The sequence below is a fragment of the Crocodylus siamensis genome, chromosome 1, assembly GCF_052110815.1.
Source record: "Crocodylus siamensis isolate JL-2025a chromosome 1, ASM5211081v1, whole genome shotgun sequence".
Lineage (NCBI taxonomy): Eukaryota > Metazoa > Chordata > Crocodylia > Crocodylidae > Crocodylus > Crocodylus siamensis.
In genome coordinates, this window is record NC_143395.1 from 175,992,538 (window position 1) to 176,009,074 (window position 16,537).

The 16,537-nt window shown below is 36.5% G+C and overlaps 1 protein-coding gene across 10 annotated transcripts in view; it reads right to left on the reverse strand.

The window, feature by feature from the left end:
- Positions 1-16,537, reverse strand: part of CCDC88A (coiled-coil and HOOK domain protein 88A) — a 201,921-nt gene that overhangs the window by 17,097 nt on the left and 168,287 nt on the right. For 8 of the 10 annotated variants that reach the window (XM_090049761.1, XM_090049766.1, XM_090049754.1 and 5 more), the window contains exons 22-28: positions 15,768-15,954; positions 13,194-13,339; positions 10,086-10,178; positions 9,637-9,851; positions 1,965-2,048; positions 611-814; positions 206-277 (exon numbers count right to left, since the gene is read on the reverse strand). In XM_090049761.1, the coding sequence (XP_089905887.1) occupies positions 206-277; positions 611-814; positions 1,965-2,048; positions 9,637-9,851; positions 10,086-10,178; positions 13,194-13,339; positions 15,768-15,954 (1,001 nt within the window). The remainder of the gene's footprint in view (positions 1-205; positions 278-610; positions 815-1,964; positions 2,049-9,636; positions 9,852-10,085; positions 10,179-13,193; positions 13,340-15,767; positions 15,955-16,537) is intronic. The other 2 variants (XM_090049774.1, XM_090049744.1) reach the window with 1 other exon arrangement.

Genomic DNA, 16,537 nt, shown 5'->3' on the forward strand with positions numbered 1-16,537 from the left:
ATATACAAGTTAGCTGAAAAATTGCTCTACAGAGAAAGGAGGGAAGTATTAGGTTTGAAGAAATGATACCATAGAGTTAAGTGATATGCAAATTCTAGAAAACATGCTCACTTGTAATGTTGCCATTCATTGTTTTTGTGCAAACTTCTTTAGCATTCACATAATATATCCTTAATTTAGTAGTTTATTAAAGTTCACATCTTACCATGAACTCTTGATCCTGTACTAGAATCATCACTAATACCTTGTGGACTAACATCTTCAAAGGATGTAGTATCTACATGTAAAAGACAAAGCAGGGTGTTAAATAAAATTAACTAAGAAAAGGTCATTTAAAAACTGTCATCTGTAAAACGTAATGAAATAGTTCTTTTCAATCCATTCCATCTTTACTTATGTAGCACTTCTGTGGGAAAAAAACAAAAAACCCTGAAGTATTTTACAATTAGAACAATTAAACCCATTCAATTACTTCTTATTACTGAAATTTAATCTTTCACATTATTAGCTGCTGAGGAATGTAAAACATGAAGGAACAAAACCATGATTCATATAAAAATCAGTGTTACCAACACAATCACATCATGGTGCAAAGAGCTTCTACCTATACCTTTATTATTTAGCAACTGCTTGGATCTGAAGCCTGTAGAAGAGTTGACAGTTGCAAAGTTGATAGCTGTAGTAGAGAAGGCCATAGCTCCCAATTCTTTTCTCCTTTTACCCGTAGATATATCATCAGGGCCCTCCAGATGCTCAGAACTACCTGTCCATTGTCCTCCTGGTAGGACCATGGACTGCACCAGGTCATTCATGGCTGGGATGCAAATGAAAGCAAATGAATCAGCATGGTCAATGTATTTGTTTTCATTCTTATTTCGTATTGCAAAATGTTTGATATTTGTCTAAGAATTAAAGCATACTGAATACTGAAAGCTACAAACACAGAATCATCCATGTTATGACATGCAATCAGCTCAATGAATGAAAAGTGTTAAGCACCAAAGATTTCTTTCAGTTCAGATATAATTTTTTCATTTTATTAGGAACGACTGCCATGCTTGTGCTACAATGATAGGCAATGTATGAGTGAGAAGCTTTGATATGGTGTTTTACAATGACAAATGGAATGAAAAAGGGTAAAATGGGCAGAGGTGCTAATACAGTTTCAGTGTTGGCAACAGCAAGGGAGTATTTATTCAGTGCTGGTAACTTTATTACTGCCAGAATACTGTGTCTTTTTATTATATGATATTATGTAAAAGGATGAGAAAAGAGATGACATTCATCTTTATAGTACAATGCTATTTCTACCCCGTCATTTTAAAAAAAAACAAACCCCAGATTATTATGGTAGGAAAAAATATGACAAATATTTTAAGAGCAACAGACCTTATATCCTTGCATTATTTTTCAATCAAAAGATTCTTTAATAAAAAATAAGATAATTAATTAGAATGATTACGAAAAGTGGAATTTAACTAAAATGTCAAATGATCCAAATTTATCAAGTGGTCTGTGAATTTATATACACATATATGCACAATGTGTATATACAGTAAATATGTATATAAATATATGTAATCACAATACATTGAAAATATGTATGTGTATATGTAAGTGTGTATATATTATATATAAGAAGTGAGCATCGCATATTTCATTATATATTTATATTAAGTATATTAGTGTATATATATCTATATATATACACACACACTTATACCAATATGCTTATACTAATATATACTATTCATATTTATACTTTATATATATACACTTATCTTAAGCATATATATAAATAAGGTTTTGAAAAAAATGCTCCAGTTCCTTGTTATATAGCAGCAGGACTTGCACCTTGCAAAATAGGGAAAATATAGCGCAGTCCGGGGGAAAGGTTAGTGAAAAATTAGTAATGGAAGCCAGTGTAGCCATTTAAGAGAAGCTGAACTGTCGTAAAATCTTACACATGGAGCGACGGTAGAAGGCCTTCATTTTGTCTTTTTCCTTCGGTCTGTTCCTCAAAAAGGGCAGTCTTTTCAGTGCAACCACTTTTATGTCATAGCATGAGGAAAAACGGAAACAGGGAAATGAAAGAAAAAAGGGAGAAGAACAGATGGAAGTTAAATGTTGAAACTAAGGACAGAAATGAATGTTGAGTTTCAGCTATGTATGCTATGCTAAGAACTATCATTTTCATGCTGCTGCGTGACAATGAAATATGAAAATTATACTGTGAAACCTTTAATATACTCAGAAAAGCACTGAAGACAAAGCTGAGGAATGCAATATACTTTGAAAGTTCTAATATCCCAAGTTCCTGAAAAAAACAGAAGGAACTTCTCCAAAGAGAATTTGTATAAAATAAGTAACAAATTTTCTTTGAATGTGAAATTTTTTTTGAAAATTGACTAACTTGTAAGATTGATAAAATATCCATTTTAAAGTGTTTGTATCTTACTACTTGCTACTTATAACATCAATGCCATTTCTAATTTAATTTTCTACCTAATTTACTTGTATCTTAAATTTTTAAACAGTATTTACTTGTTAAGTTTTGTACATATTAATATCTCTCCCTCTTTCATTTTTGCCTATACACTTCTTTCTAAGGTACATATGTTCAAGGGATTCATGGAGTGTAGAACGTTGTAGTTATTTCCTAGAAAAATCCACTAGTCTATGAAATCTATGCTGGTAATCAAGATTTATTGGCTGATATGGTACCATACCAAATGTCTATTGGAAACAAGAACCAAAGAAAAGATCCAAAAACAAATATACACAAAAACCAAAACTGGGGTGTAGTTTGACACACATGAAGGAATCAGAGACAAAATAAAATAATACATGTAATGTCTGCAAACAGCATGAACATTACAATAAATATTATAAAAAGCAAAAATCACAAGTTACTCCTGTCTTTTGGCTGGACTTCTCTGCAGCAGTAACTTGTTACAAGCAGACATAGCCAAACAAAGAAGCCACATGCAAACAATGGTAATGTAAAGACAAATCTCAGACAGAAAGGGTCTTAGAAATTATTTGTAGGTGCTCATGTATGTACAAGCCCTAGCTTCATTTGCATGCATATGTGATGCAAAGCCCACCAGCTAAGAAAGAGCTACAGGTTTTTGCTCTCTGAGTTTTGTGGACACAAATTTTGTCATTAACATTAGTATTTTTGTTGAAACAATGACATGCCTACATAGTATTCTTTTAAATATACATTTTCAGACACTTTTGCTTCTTCTACATTTCTCTCCACAAAGGGTGCCTATATCTGTGTTTGCTCTATATTTTTTTTCAGTGTAAGGAGTGGTACTTCAACAGAGAAATCAAATTTTCTAATTTCCATAATGAATTTGTACAGTATTTCCAATATAGTTTCCTATAAAAATAAATTAATATTAGATTTATGCAAAATTAAAACAAAAAGCTACTAGATGAAATAAAATGTACCCACCTATCTTTTACCACAACGGTGATGGAAAAAAATACCTGCCATAAGTGATGAGGAAATGTTTCTGTATTTAAATGGATGCTGCTAAGTACTTTTTAACCCATTAAAATCTTTATTTTGCATATCAAGGCAAGACTGTTTTTGGTCTGCACAGGAGTACACAACTGGAGAGGAGGTAATGATGGCAGCCATAATAATATGGCAGGAAGTGCAATTACCACAGTTCCAAACCAAATTTCCAAAGGAGAACTGACTAGCAGCTAAAGGAAGATCATTAACCATGTTTCCTTATCACCTTCTGCTCAACTGAGAGGACAATGTACCATATATACCTACGAATTTTGAGAGAATTTTTGCTGCACACAACTAGAACCATGAGACCACATCGATTCAACTAAACTTCATTTAGAGGTCTCCTCTGCAACATGACTCTTAAAATCTAGCCTGAAATATTACAATAAAACCAAAAGGCAGCATATTCTACAACTTCCATTATAATGAAATATAGTTTTATACCATTAAAACAATCAACATAAAGAAAATGTTCCCAATTCCAAATTACAAAAGTGTCTTGACCAGAGAGAAGTTGCAAAACCCTAATACAAGCCAACCTTTTCGACCCTGACGTGGGTCAGAATTGAAAGAAGAACAAGGAAGCATTGTGACCCACATAGGAAACAAGTATAGTTAATATTTTCAATATTAGATTGCTAAAAAAGGTAGAGAGGTTAAATCCTGTGTAAAGAAATCACATTTTCTATCTGCCCCTGTAAAGGGATACAGTTTTATTTAGGTGTCTGCCAAAAGAATGCATACAAAACCAACAGATTAATTTCTAACAGAAATCTAAATAACCAGTTTTAGATTGGTTTTCAGGGCCAATAAGTCAGAAATAGATAACTATGTCCTTTTTCATTCACTGTCACCGATCTGTCTTAACCCCAAACAATTCAGGCTACTTATAGTGCTTATTTTCTATAGCTTTTCATAACTCCCTTGGCAAGTCAAAGATTTTAAGAAAGAGGGTTAAGTACCCGTGAACAGTAGTTGCCACTGTCTTCACATGCAGGGCTAATGGCATTACAAAGTCTAGTAATGTGAAACATTATATACTGACCTAGTATCCTCTGTCTGAGCCTCTTGCAACAAAAGTTTCTCTATTAAAAGGAAGCCTTTTCAGGTAAAATTTTGCTAGCACTGCTTAACAATTAGTTATGTGTTCTTACAGAATGAAACCTTCCTATCTAAGCGTTTTAATCACTATATTTTTCTGTTTCTCAGGACCAAGTGAGGAGGAAAGTGTTTTGATATTTCCTAGGTTTCAGAAACTTATGGAACTGGGGATCAGGCAAGCATAAAAATACTGTCCTTTTTGACATCTGACTATGTCAACTCTCAGATACAGATACTACAATGGAAAGGGGCAGGCATAGATCTTCAGGTGGTTTTAGAATGCCCTGATTAATTGTAGGGATTACAATTACACCACCACTCCTGCAGGTGACAATGCAGGCCCACAACTGGTAATTAATCTGATGCTTTAAACTGAAAGGTGGAGTGGAGGGAGGAAGAGTCAAACTTCCAAGTCCTGATGTCTCTGCACTTTTAAGGGCTTCTTTCCTCTACATTTTGTTCTCAGTAGTGGAAGAAAGGCTATAGGAAACCTTTTGCCTACTGTTCCTGAAAGCTAGCAGGCAGCCATTAAATAATTAGGTAACCTAATAAAAATTCTTGACACACAACTACTGTGTCTTTACAAACAAAGTATGAATGTATCCAAATCAGCTATAGGCTATGAGTGGTTATTGGTTGAGTTACTTCAAGTTATTACCTGATCATTTTTAGCCTCTATAATCATAATAATTAGTTGTTAATAATTTAATTATAGCATTTTCTTCCAAATGAAGTCAATATAGGAAATTTCAGTGGATTTTAACTACAGGGAAATTCTGAAAAGCCTATGTAATTCCATTATTAAGATAATTAGGAAGGAAAAGACAGACAAAGAAGCAACATTTAATAGAGGAACACAGGCCTGGAAGGAGCTGCCTGGGCCATTGACTGTACTTTCCTCTGTTTGCAGGCAACTATTTACCCAAGGGATCTCGCAAAATCATCACTTCAAACCTTCACAGGATTCCAAGGCACAAAACCAAAAGCAAGATACAAAACCATTTCAAATTAATTTTAAATGATAAAACAATAGATTAACTTCTAAATTTCAAAAATAATATTCTCTACACAGAGTAGTATGCATGGTATATTTTTATATATGAGAGAGACTGAGCCCTGATAACTTGATCTGAAGCTTAATAATAAAGAACAAGAGAGTTCTCTAGTTTAAGATCTAGGGCTTCAGCAGTTCTCTTCTCACCAAGAATAATCAGATTAGAATACTGACATTTGAACCAGTGAACTGCCAGGAGGTGAAGAAGATAATGATACTTCCTCTTGAGGATTCTGATTCTAAAATCTCTTAATCTTCTGAAACTAATGTGAGAGAGAGCGTGAGAAAACAGCATTTGAGAAGACAAAGTCTGTTAGAGATGAAGATCTAACAGTTGATATTCCCTCTTCAGCTCCTCTGCAGGAAAAAGGTCTCTAGATCTTCTGGACCCCTAATACTCAATGGCTTTAAGATCCTAGCACTTTCCATAAGGTAAGAAAATTCCTTGCTCACACCTAAAGAAGAGAAAGAGGACAAAACTTTCATCTACCATCAATCTCACTTTTTTCTATTTACATAGAATGTAATAAACTCAAATAAACAAAAAAGTGGGGATAAAAAGTAGATTATGTGGTTCCAAACTTTCATAAAGAACTCCAGTTAAATACTTATTCTTTTCTACTTTGAGCATTGTCAGCACAGGTCTCTATTCTTAGGAGATTCACCCCAAGTACAAATTTCTAAGAAGCTAGGAATGAGAGGATTTATTTAACTCAGGAGTGTCAAACTCATTTATGGCCCCAGGCCATATGGGAACTCTAGGACTCCTTCCAGGCCAAATCCAGCCCGGGACACGGGGCAGGTGCTGTGGCTACTGTGTTTGGGGCAGCAGCATGGTGGGCTCTGGTGGGGGTCAGGAGCCTGGAGCAGAGGTCTGGTGGAGAAGGAAAACAAGCAGACAAGACTCTTGAGAAGACTCCAGCCAAGAACCCTTCAAAAAGTCTAACCAAGAGCCCTTCAAAAGTCCAGCAAAGGCATCTCGAAGTAGTCCTTCCAAATCAATATGATTGCTGTTTACAACACTGATGTATCTATATTACTCATCTACAATTGAGTACAAAATTCTGGGTTATTTTTGGTGAAAATAGGGTACTGGGCCTTGGTTCAGGAACCAATTCCCCATTTATAACATTGTTCCTTTGGGAAAATTGGTTCTGAGTTACGGCGTTTTAACTTAAGACACAGTTTTCAGGAACCAATTGTGTTGTAAGTCTGAGGACTGCCTGTACTACCAAACAGACACATTCACAAAGCACCTGATTTACAATGAATTAAAAGCTAATGTAAAATATTCTCTTGTCAGAGACCAGTTTCTCATTAATCTTTCTTTTCCTTTCCTTGTATCCTTGTGACAAGGTATTTAGCAGAATTTGCAGATTTATTGGAATCTGAGATGGCTATGCCATGAGCGCTTCTGCTATAGCCTCAAAGCTCTCAACTTCTGGGCTTCCAGCTGTTCACTCCAGTGTCCACGCCACTGGAGTGGGGTTTCTCATTAATGAATTTATGGAAGACTAAGCAGAGATATGGTCTTTTAATAACTCATTAACGTCACATCTGAGGGGAGAATCATTTCCTTTAGTAAGGACAAAGTAACTGAAGGAAAGCAAATCAAAATACAGGCAAGAAAAAGTGTTTATTTTAAGCTGGATCAGGTTATAAAGTATTTCCTTTTAGGCCCTTAGCAGACATTCAGAAAAAGGCGCAATGGGAGCTGAACTGTGACCCCAACAATCACGCCTCCTGCCATGCTACACATACATGGCAGAAGACATGACTTGGGATATGATCTCCAATCCCACATAATACCATATTGCTAGTGTCTCTCCAGCTGGGAGATTAGTCAGCTGACTGGTGCTCCAAGGTGTGGGAACACATGGAGGCTTTGGGACTGGCCACATGTGCAAAAATTATGACGCGATGGGAACTATCCCCAAAGTTATTACACATTTTTAAGCAATAACTCTGTAGCTTATTTTCTGTTTTACTGTGCCATTAACTGAATGAATGTGTGTCCAAGGTTACCATTTAAGACATGATTGACTGGATAATCATATGTTAAGTGTAACATCTGCCAGGCGCTTTAGAGACATATACCCTTTAGTAGTTTCTTAATGAGAATATACTAAGAGCTTTTAGCATCATTTTTCAGTGGAAGCATTGCCTGTAGGTCCAAAAGAAGACCATTCAGCCTTTTTTCTATCTGCTTTTTTCCTTCCACAAATCAAAACAATTCATAATATCAATTTACTATCATAACAACCCTAAAGACCTAATGCTTATGTTATTTTTTCTCCACAAAATAGTCCTTTTTTTTTCTGGGATGTGCTTGGAGACAGTAGTCACTTGCTGCAGACAATCTTAAGTAGAAACTGAACACCCGTTCTGGGTGAAGGACACAGCTGAGAAACTTGCAAGAAATTAGAATTAGCGATCTAGTAGGACTGGTCTGTTAGAGATAGCAACTATAGCTCCAGTCCTATTAATTAAGCTATTAAATTTTGTGCCTTCACTTACCATAAACATTATACCAAAGTATCTGTCTTCTTTGCCAAATGGAAAAGAGCACTCTTGCGTCTCAAATTTTACAACTCGAATAATGGAAACAATTAACAGCAATGACCCTCCAATCTATTATCTTCTTTAAAAAAAAAAAAAAATCAGTTCAACTTTTAAATTTCCTTAAAAGTATCCAAATAGCACTCACCTTTATAACTTTTTTATTTAAGTCTGTGGAGCAAGCTCTAAGACCAAAACGCAGAATGAGGGTTCTTTTAAGGTTTAAGAAAATTCTTAAGAGGGATAACTAGAATACCAAATTTTAGTTCCTATGTGATTGGAAACTACTGAAATACTGAACTTACTAAAAAGATAAGAATTATAATACAAGTATACACTGATGCTTCTAAATATATACTCAATACCTCAGTAGTGAAATGAATCTGTTAAATAATCAATAAATGCAACTTGTTAACATGAGTAGGAATGCCATCAATCTAATTGGTTGCCACTGAATTTTTCATGATTTAAATTATTAATGAGCAACAACAGAAACAAGTATATGGTGCACAAAATAGGCCACATGCAACCTAACTGCTAAGACAAAATGGCTTGGCCAAGGTTAACAGATTATCTGACAAAATCTGATCTTCCTACACCTCAGCATACATCAATCTCAATCTTTAGAATCAGCAGTGATCCAAATAATTTTTATTGCTTATCTCTATCCATAATTTTTCAAATTCCCTATTATACTGTCACCAAAACGATCAAGGGAATTAAGGAGGAGCAGTTCAGAGGCACACAATCTTTATATAGCAGCTAAAGGGTGTTAGTGTGGACACAGTATGAAGGGACACTCTCAAGAATGGAAGAAATCACATGTGGATGAAAAAAACACAGCAGGAAGAAAATAAATTGGGGGAAAAGGTGTCATCTGCATGTCTCAGATACTGCAGAGTTAATTTTTTTATTCAGATTCACAGAAATGCTAAAAAGGAAAAAATCTCTAACATTCCTGGGCTCTAGATCAGCAGTTTTCAACCTGTGGTCTATGTCTATGGGGTCTGTGAAAAATGACCATGATTAATCAAAAGTATGTAAATATACACACTTACATTCAAAGAAATTCAAAGAACCTCTATTCAAAAATATTAATTCAAAGAAATTACATTCAAAGAAATTCAAAGAACCTTCATTCAAAAAAAATTTAGGGGTCTGCAAATGGAAAAAGGTTGAAAACCACTGCTCTAGATCAGACAAAATTGAAGTCCATGAATTTTGTCACTATTTTAAGGGGTGCACAATCAAGATCTCTTAACATCACTTTAAAACAATTCTATCAGATTTGGACTTTTATAGGCATCTTTGAAGCTTTATGCACCTCTGAAAAACATTTAACCAAACAATCTCAAACTAAAAATACTTTTTTGTTGTTGCAAGTACTCACTACTGCTCTTTTTGGTCCCCAGCATCTGGCCATCTTCAAGAGAGTTTGAGCCCACTGAGGAACTATCTTGACTGTCTTGATGGGGTAGCTGAAGAAATCCTTCACTGGATTCTGAACGGGTTGGTGTAAGAGTCAGAGACTTCAGACGCTCTCGATTAACATCTTTTTTAGATTTTATCAACTTCCTCATTTTTAGAGTAATCCAGTTTCCCCTCCTAATATAAAAAAAATTAAATCCATTACTGAATTTATAATGAATTATGTTCGTCCTGTATAATTTAAAAAAAATATTTGCATGTGTATTTAACTACAGGATAAGGATGTGCTGTTTGTTGCTCCCACTGAAGTCGAAGACAGCCTCACGAGCCAGTTTGAATGGAAACAGAGCCAGGTCTTTAGCAAATTAAAATCTGTGTTTATACTCATTTTCACAAAATATTTGGCAGTACCTTCTTGGTGGAGATGGCTCATAAAATTTATACTGATCCATGATCTTTTCTTCTAATTTCTCCTTTTGCCGCCTCAACTCATTTAACTTGTCACTGTAAACAGAAATGAACCACAATTGGTATTTCAAGGGTATGATTATATATCTGTATGCTTATATTATGTTGCATATTCTTTTAAATTTTTTTATTACCTAAAAGCAGACTCTTTCAGGCGGGGAAAAAGTGGCAGCAGCATGTAAACTGCTAAGAAACAAGAGTTTCAAAATCATAAAGGAGTAGGAAAGGTAAAATAGATTTATATATATAAAAAAGTAATGTCTAAATAAAAAGATTTTTAAATCTTTCATGGGCCATCCAGTAGATTTTAATATGGTTTCATATTGCACCTTATTCACACTGGGTCCATAAATGGATATAATAAATGAGTGTTTTAAAAATAGCGGGGTGAGAATATTGTAATGGTATGCTGTAATGTTGTGGCAGGAAATGTATGAAACAAGCATTTTTTGTGATTTTTTTTTATTGGACCAACTGTATGGCTGTGAGAGAGGTTAGAAATAGGGTGGCCATTGGTCCTGTTTTAAATCAGACTGTCCTGTTTTTATTTAAGCTGTTGTCCTGCCTGTCTCTAAATAAGGAGCAGACTGCAAAAAGTCCTGGTTTTCACTTAATTGGTAGAAATACATGTCAACCAAAAGACAAGCTTTTCTCATGTCTGAGGAAGTCTGATATAATTCTAAGCAAGAGCAGGTTGTGCCCAAATCCTTGTTGTCTAACCTCTCTCCCAACTGTACAGTTGGTCCAATAAAAGATACCAGAAAAAAAACCCTTGGCTGTTTTCATGGGAAGATCCAAAATCACAGTGATGGGGGTGCTGCCATGCCTACTTTAGCTATATGGCACATGCACAGTGAAGAGAGGTCTTAGTTCTTTGTGCATGCGCCACACAGCCAAAGGGGGAGAGGCCACAATCCCTGTAATCCTGGATGCCAGTGAACTCTCAGAACTCACTGGCATGTCAGCCTGGAGTCTTCATGGAGCCCCTGCTTTCAGCTCTGCAGCTTGCTACTGTCTGGTCTTCCCTTCCTTCTCCCCCATCATCCCCAAATTCAACAGCAGGGGAAAAGAGGGTCTGAGCAGCAGCAGTGCACAGCTCCCAAGGTTCTGTGAAAGTAGGGGCTGAGTTGTCACTACTTATGCTGCTCCTCATCTTTCTCCTGCTACAGAATACAAGAAAGGGTGAAGGAGAGAGGGGAATAGCAAAGAGCAGCAGGCTCTGGAGCTGAAAGCAAGGACTTCGGGCAGAGTCTGTGCTGTAAGCTCATGAAATTCACAGCACATACAGAGCTTCACATTGCTGATGCTTCAGTGAGTGATGCACAGCCAAAGGAACTACATTGCTGCATGTCTCACTGCCACATCCCTGGCTGTTTTAGTAATGCACATTTCCTTTAGATGGCCTCTGAGGCCATCTACATGATAAACTTGCCATGTTCCAGAACACTACCCTCAAGAACACTTGGCAGGCTGGAATTAGGATACCTATATCCACGTAGCATCACAGGCAGTTTAATTGGTACCATCACTCAGTGGCAGCTGGCTCACTTGAGGTGCAGACAGAAGTGTAGCTCCTGGGTCCAACTCGTGGCGATTCAGAAATCACCATGAGTTAGACTGACCCTCCCAATCCAACAGAAGTTAGCTGTTATATTGGGAGGGTGGAGGATCAGTTCCAATTTGGAGGTGATCCAGGGAGACAGGCTGTGTCTATCCCTGGCTCCGTTCCCCCACCTCCACTGCTGTCTCTGAATGGGCAGGAAGAGAAGGCAGGGGAGGGAGGTTGTTCTGGGGCTTTATCAGCTGTGTTCGAGTGGGGGGAGAGGTAGATTGGAGCCCTCCCCTAAGGTGAGGGGCTCCAATCCACTGCCTGCCCACTTCAGAAGGGCTGAGAAAACCCCAGAAGGGACCTCCCTCCCCTGTCTTCTCCCCTTCCCTTACGGAGACATAAGCTTGGGCTGGGCTCTGCTGTAGCCAGAGCAGACAGAAATTACTGCAGTCACTCCACAAAGGAGCAGCTTCATTTGAGCCCTCATACAATGAGGGTTAATTTGTTATGCAATTAGAGGGCTCTGCAGCTGTGCTCTTCTGTCTGGGCATGGCTTCAGCTTTTAAGGGACGATCACGCAACAAATACCATTTCTGTCTGTACCTTTGAAGCACTACACGGAAATGGCAAGACTGCTTCTGATTCAGGAAGCAGCCTGCTTAACATGATTGAGCAGCTTGTTTTAGAACACAATAAATGTACCCTGTAAACATGGCCAAAAAGAAGCAAAAAAATTCTGCTGGAAAAAAGCAACAAAAATATCAAAAGACCCTAGAATCTTTGATTAAATCATAGAAAGTAGGGCTTGAAGGACCTCAGGAGGTATTCTAGACTAATCCCTTGCTCAAGGCAGGATCATCGCTGTCTATACCATTCCAGATAGGTGTTTGTCTAACATGGTCCTAGAAACTTCTGAAGATGGAGATTCTACAGCCTCTCTAGGAAATCTTTTCCAATGTTTAACCTTCCTACTGAGATGATACTTCCTAATATACAACCTAAATTTCCTATGCTGCCATTTAAGCACTCCCTTGTCTAGTCCCTTGCAGTTACAGACAACAGTCTATACTCATCCTCTTTAAAACTATCCTTCAGGTATTTGAGGGATTATCAAAACTTTTCTCAGTCTTCTCGTTTTCAGACTAAATACTCCCAGTTCTTCCATTCTTTTCTTACAGGTCATGTTTCTAATAATTTTTTGTTGCTCTGCTGGATTCTTTCTAAACTGAAGTGGAAGGATGAACCAATACTATCAATTAGGCGTTTAAACCATAAATAAATATTATGCTATTTTTTTTTAGTTTAAAAAAAAAAACTTTAATTTTTTTTCACATATAACTCAATTCCTTTAGCTATGTTTTATGTAAAGAAAAGTTAGAGAAATAGGTTATTCCTGTACCATATAAAAATATAGAAGGCGGGTTTCTTTAATTTGCATCTATATTAACCCAACTGTAGTTGTCACAGTGTTGAACAGCAGTTTTCTAATTATTGGTACCCACATGTACTGTCTTTGTTCAACGTGGAAAAGATCCTTGCTTTCCATATTCTGCTCCAGTAACGTCCTATTCTGTAGCATTAGTGTCTGAATTTGATCCAGCAGGTGTCTGTTTTCTTCTTCCAGGTTTCCTTTAAGCTGGCTAAGCAACTGTTAAAATATATAAAACAGCACTTAAGTATAAAACTGAGCACACCATCTAATTTTCTGGAGTTATCTAGAAAACATTATCAGAATTTACAAAAAATTTAGTGAGTCAGACACAACAGACAGAAAAACAAAAATCACTTGATCAATGCATGCCATGATAAAAAAAGTTCAATTGATACATTAGGTAGATGGGCTAGTTAATTTAACTACCATATCCATTTTAATAGAGAAGAAAATGTAACAGTGGAAATATAGGCTATTTCTGCCCCAGTTTTCTGACTATTGCCTATGGAGCATATAATACAGTACAAACACATGAACAGTTTTCCTTCATTTTTATTTAAGTTAAGCTTATTGCATCATTGCACCAAAACACTGGAGCCAAGGAAAAGTAAGTTACTTCTAGGGAGACTGAAGAAACTTTAAAGTTGTCTCTGTAAGTAAGGAATGCTGAAATTCCTTCTTTCTGCATAGTCTCTTTAAGAAGAAGAAACAAAACAAAACAAAAAACCACCACTCAGTTGGAACTGGTATCCCTTCCCAGGTATACAACTTGCTAGATCAATTATAGTGAGGATGAAGAAATTTTGGGGTTCTAGGATAATGTTCAGTTTCTATTGGAGTTGCTTCTAAAGAACCCCTCCAGCACCTGAGCCTTGCTGCACAACACACTGGTCTTCAGTCTGAGCAGCTCTGGTTTCCGACCCTGCTTTTGACTTGTTACTGGAGTTCGGCTTTGGATTCTCTCTGCAGACCTGACTCCTGGGCTCCTGACCCTGGCTTGGCTTGCTCTTAGACTCTGCCCTGTGGATTACCCTTCAGAGGCTTCTGATTTCTGGCTCTTGACCCTGGCTTAGCATTTGGTCCCCAACTTGTGGCTTCCAAGCCCTACCCCTGCAACTCACCAGTTCCACACCTGGCTCTACCCACTAGACTGGCTGGCATGGTAGACAGTGACAATTCTTTCATTTTCCTACAGCATGTTTTCCAGTCTTCCCTAATGATGTTAAAAAGAGAAATACAGGGAACAGCGAGTTTTGTTTCTGTTTTGACTGGAAAGGTTAGCTTCCATGCCTCCTTTCTCTGGGAGGTGGTCATTTCCTTCCTCCTCATGGTATCAACAAGTCTGGGGCCAAGAAACTTTTCCTGAATGTCTATTTTGTAGTTCTGCTCTTGAAACTGAGAGTTTCCATTTCCTGGGAAAATGCTTCAATGCACAGAGAAGGTGAAGACTTTTGAGGTTCTTTCTGGTTTTTGCCTTGTGTTTTCTGACCTTTTTATCTTTTTCAATTTATTTTCTGATTTTAAGTAACAAATTTCCATTGCTATCAGATAATCTTTTTTCTTATTTAGAACCATTTGCAACTAAGCTCACAATGCAGTGTGGGGGATGAGAAACAGCTTGATTACCACCTTCAGGTATGGAATTGGGTAATACTGGAGGCTAAATTCCTAGCGAGTGCCCATACTTTTCTTTTGTGAATGAGCATCACCTAAATGGGCTAGACTCCTAGCCAGAGACTCAACTGATGATGTATGCATCTGAGACAGAACCTCAGAGCTTTCTCCTTTTTGAAATGGACCAGAGAAGTGTTAGATGATTTTTTTGGAATAAATACTAAATAATTTCTGTTTGGCAAGGAGGGTCCTGTATGCTCAATCCCTTTCTTTGTAGATTTTCTGGAGGAAACTTATTTGGTGTACAGCAAGTGACATGCTCCCAAACTGCCCCCAGGAATTTGATCCTCTGCAGTCAGAATAAAGATCTATATACTTTAAAAAAGTACAAACAGTTTTCCAGTTCTTGAATTACACTAGGTTGTAAACATTCATAGCAACCATTTTTCAGAGGCATATAATTTTGTCAGATAAGGGTGGATTTTAACAGGGGATATCAAATAGTTCATCCTTGCCACTAAAATGATGACCTTTCTGACAAATTTCCAAGTGTGTATTCCAAAGCAAAGATGGCGTAAAGCAGCTCACAAAACAGCTGTAAGAATTTACATAATGGGAATAACAAAGCATTTTAGCTGATCTTAGTTTAAGAAACAGCTGATGCATTTTGATTGAGATTTTCCAAAAAAATCTGAGAATGAGACAACAGCCTGGCCTGGAAAATCAGAAGCAAAGAAGTTCAAAATTTGACAAGATTTGAGAGTATAAAAATGAGACTAAGTGCTGGACAGTTGTGACTATAGGTCAAAGTATCAGCAGAACCCAAGATATAAAACTGCACCATTCAAACAACAATACCAAACAGCAACATCATAAAACAGTTGGGTTCATTATTCTTCTCTGACAATGTCTGCCTGCTATGCAGATATATTAGTAAAATAAAAAGGCACATACATTGCATAAAATTATCTGAATTTAAAATACTACCGTAACCAAAGTATCATCAGAAGACAGTAAACCTCTTAATTACCTCACACTGATTATTCAGTTTTGTAGATGTAATATCCAGTTGTTGGTACTGTTCTTTCAGTTTAGAAAATTCAGCTTCTAGCCTTGTTTGTTCTAATTTGGAATTGTTCAACAAGCTTTTCAAATTCTTATGGTCAGTCTGAAGAATTTCATTGTCTCTCAGAAGTTGACTGTATGTGTGACTGAGTCTGTAATTAAAAGAGGCACAGAAGAGCATATATAGATGAAGTAATATGCATTTATTACCACAATCTTCTTTAAAGCTTATAGCTTCCATAATTCCATGTTATTTTTAAGACTGCTGATGAACATTTTTTGGGAAATTAGTATATATATTAATTCATAGACTCTTATGACCAGTCAGTTTAAAACAAAATATTCTAACCTTTGAAAATTCAGTTTTCATTGAGAAATGGGAATTCTTATTTCTCAGAAATAATATACTTTAAATTATGGGCAGTCTTCTTTTTTTCTTTTTACAAATAAATATCTTTCGTATATTAGCTTTCTTAAAAATTCCTGGGAAAAAAACCAAGTGCTGCTAGAAGTTTCTATAGTTAAAATAAGAAAACTATTTTTTTTATATAGAGTATGTTTAGGATCCAATTCTTTTATTTATTAAGATAAAAGAGAACCAAAACAAAATAGTCTGTAAAGAAATCAGCTAGACCAAGAGATTTGTGAACCATGACATATGGCTGTCATGAGTTTAATGGGTTCATGGGGCATCTTGTCTGGTTTTTTGAAGTTGTTTTACTGATATGCCATATG